This window comes from Merops nubicus, unplaced genomic scaffold (genome assembly GCF_000691845.1).
Source record: "Merops nubicus isolate BGI_N331 unplaced genomic scaffold, ASM69184v1 scaffold40803, whole genome shotgun sequence".
Lineage (NCBI taxonomy): Eukaryota > Metazoa > Chordata > Aves > Coraciiformes > Meropidae > Merops > Merops nubicus.
In genome coordinates, this window is record NW_008598958.1 from 383 (window position 1) to 732 (window position 350).

Here is a 350-nt window from a genome sequence, read left to right on the forward strand (position 1 = left end):
GGGTGCCCCCAGAGCTGTGGATGGTGTCCAGGCTCTTGTCCCCTCCCAGGAAGCCATCAGGATGTGCATCACCCTGAGGACCTTGCGCAGGGCAGGGCAGCTCCCTGGGGCCGTGGCTCTTGCATTCAATGGTGAGGACAAGGTCGGGCTCACCCAGCACCTCTTGGTGGACCGAGAACCCCTCCAGGCACCTCCTGAGCACCCCCCGCAGGCGCCGGTTCCTCTCCCTCAGCACCTCCCGTGCCCGCTCCAGGGCCTGCTCCTCCAGCTTCACCTTGTTGAAGCGCTGCCAGAAACGCTCCAGCCCCACGTAGTCCTGCATGGCCTGGGTGAGAGGCAGGGAGGAGGGC

At 66.3% G+C, this 350-nt stretch overlaps 1 protein-coding gene across 1 annotated transcript in view; it reads right to left on the bottom strand.

Moving 5' to 3' along the window:
- Window positions 1–153: 153 nt before the first annotated feature.
- The window catches only part of CCDC65 (coiled-coil domain containing 65), a gene marked incomplete at both ends in the record, with an annotated part of 1,570 nt that continues 1,373 nt past the window's right edge, over window positions 154–350 (bottom strand). The window contains one exon of the mRNA XM_008937228.1: window positions 154–328. Coding sequence (XP_008935476.1) covers window positions 154–328 — 175 coding nt within the window. The remainder of the gene's footprint in view (window positions 329–350) is intronic.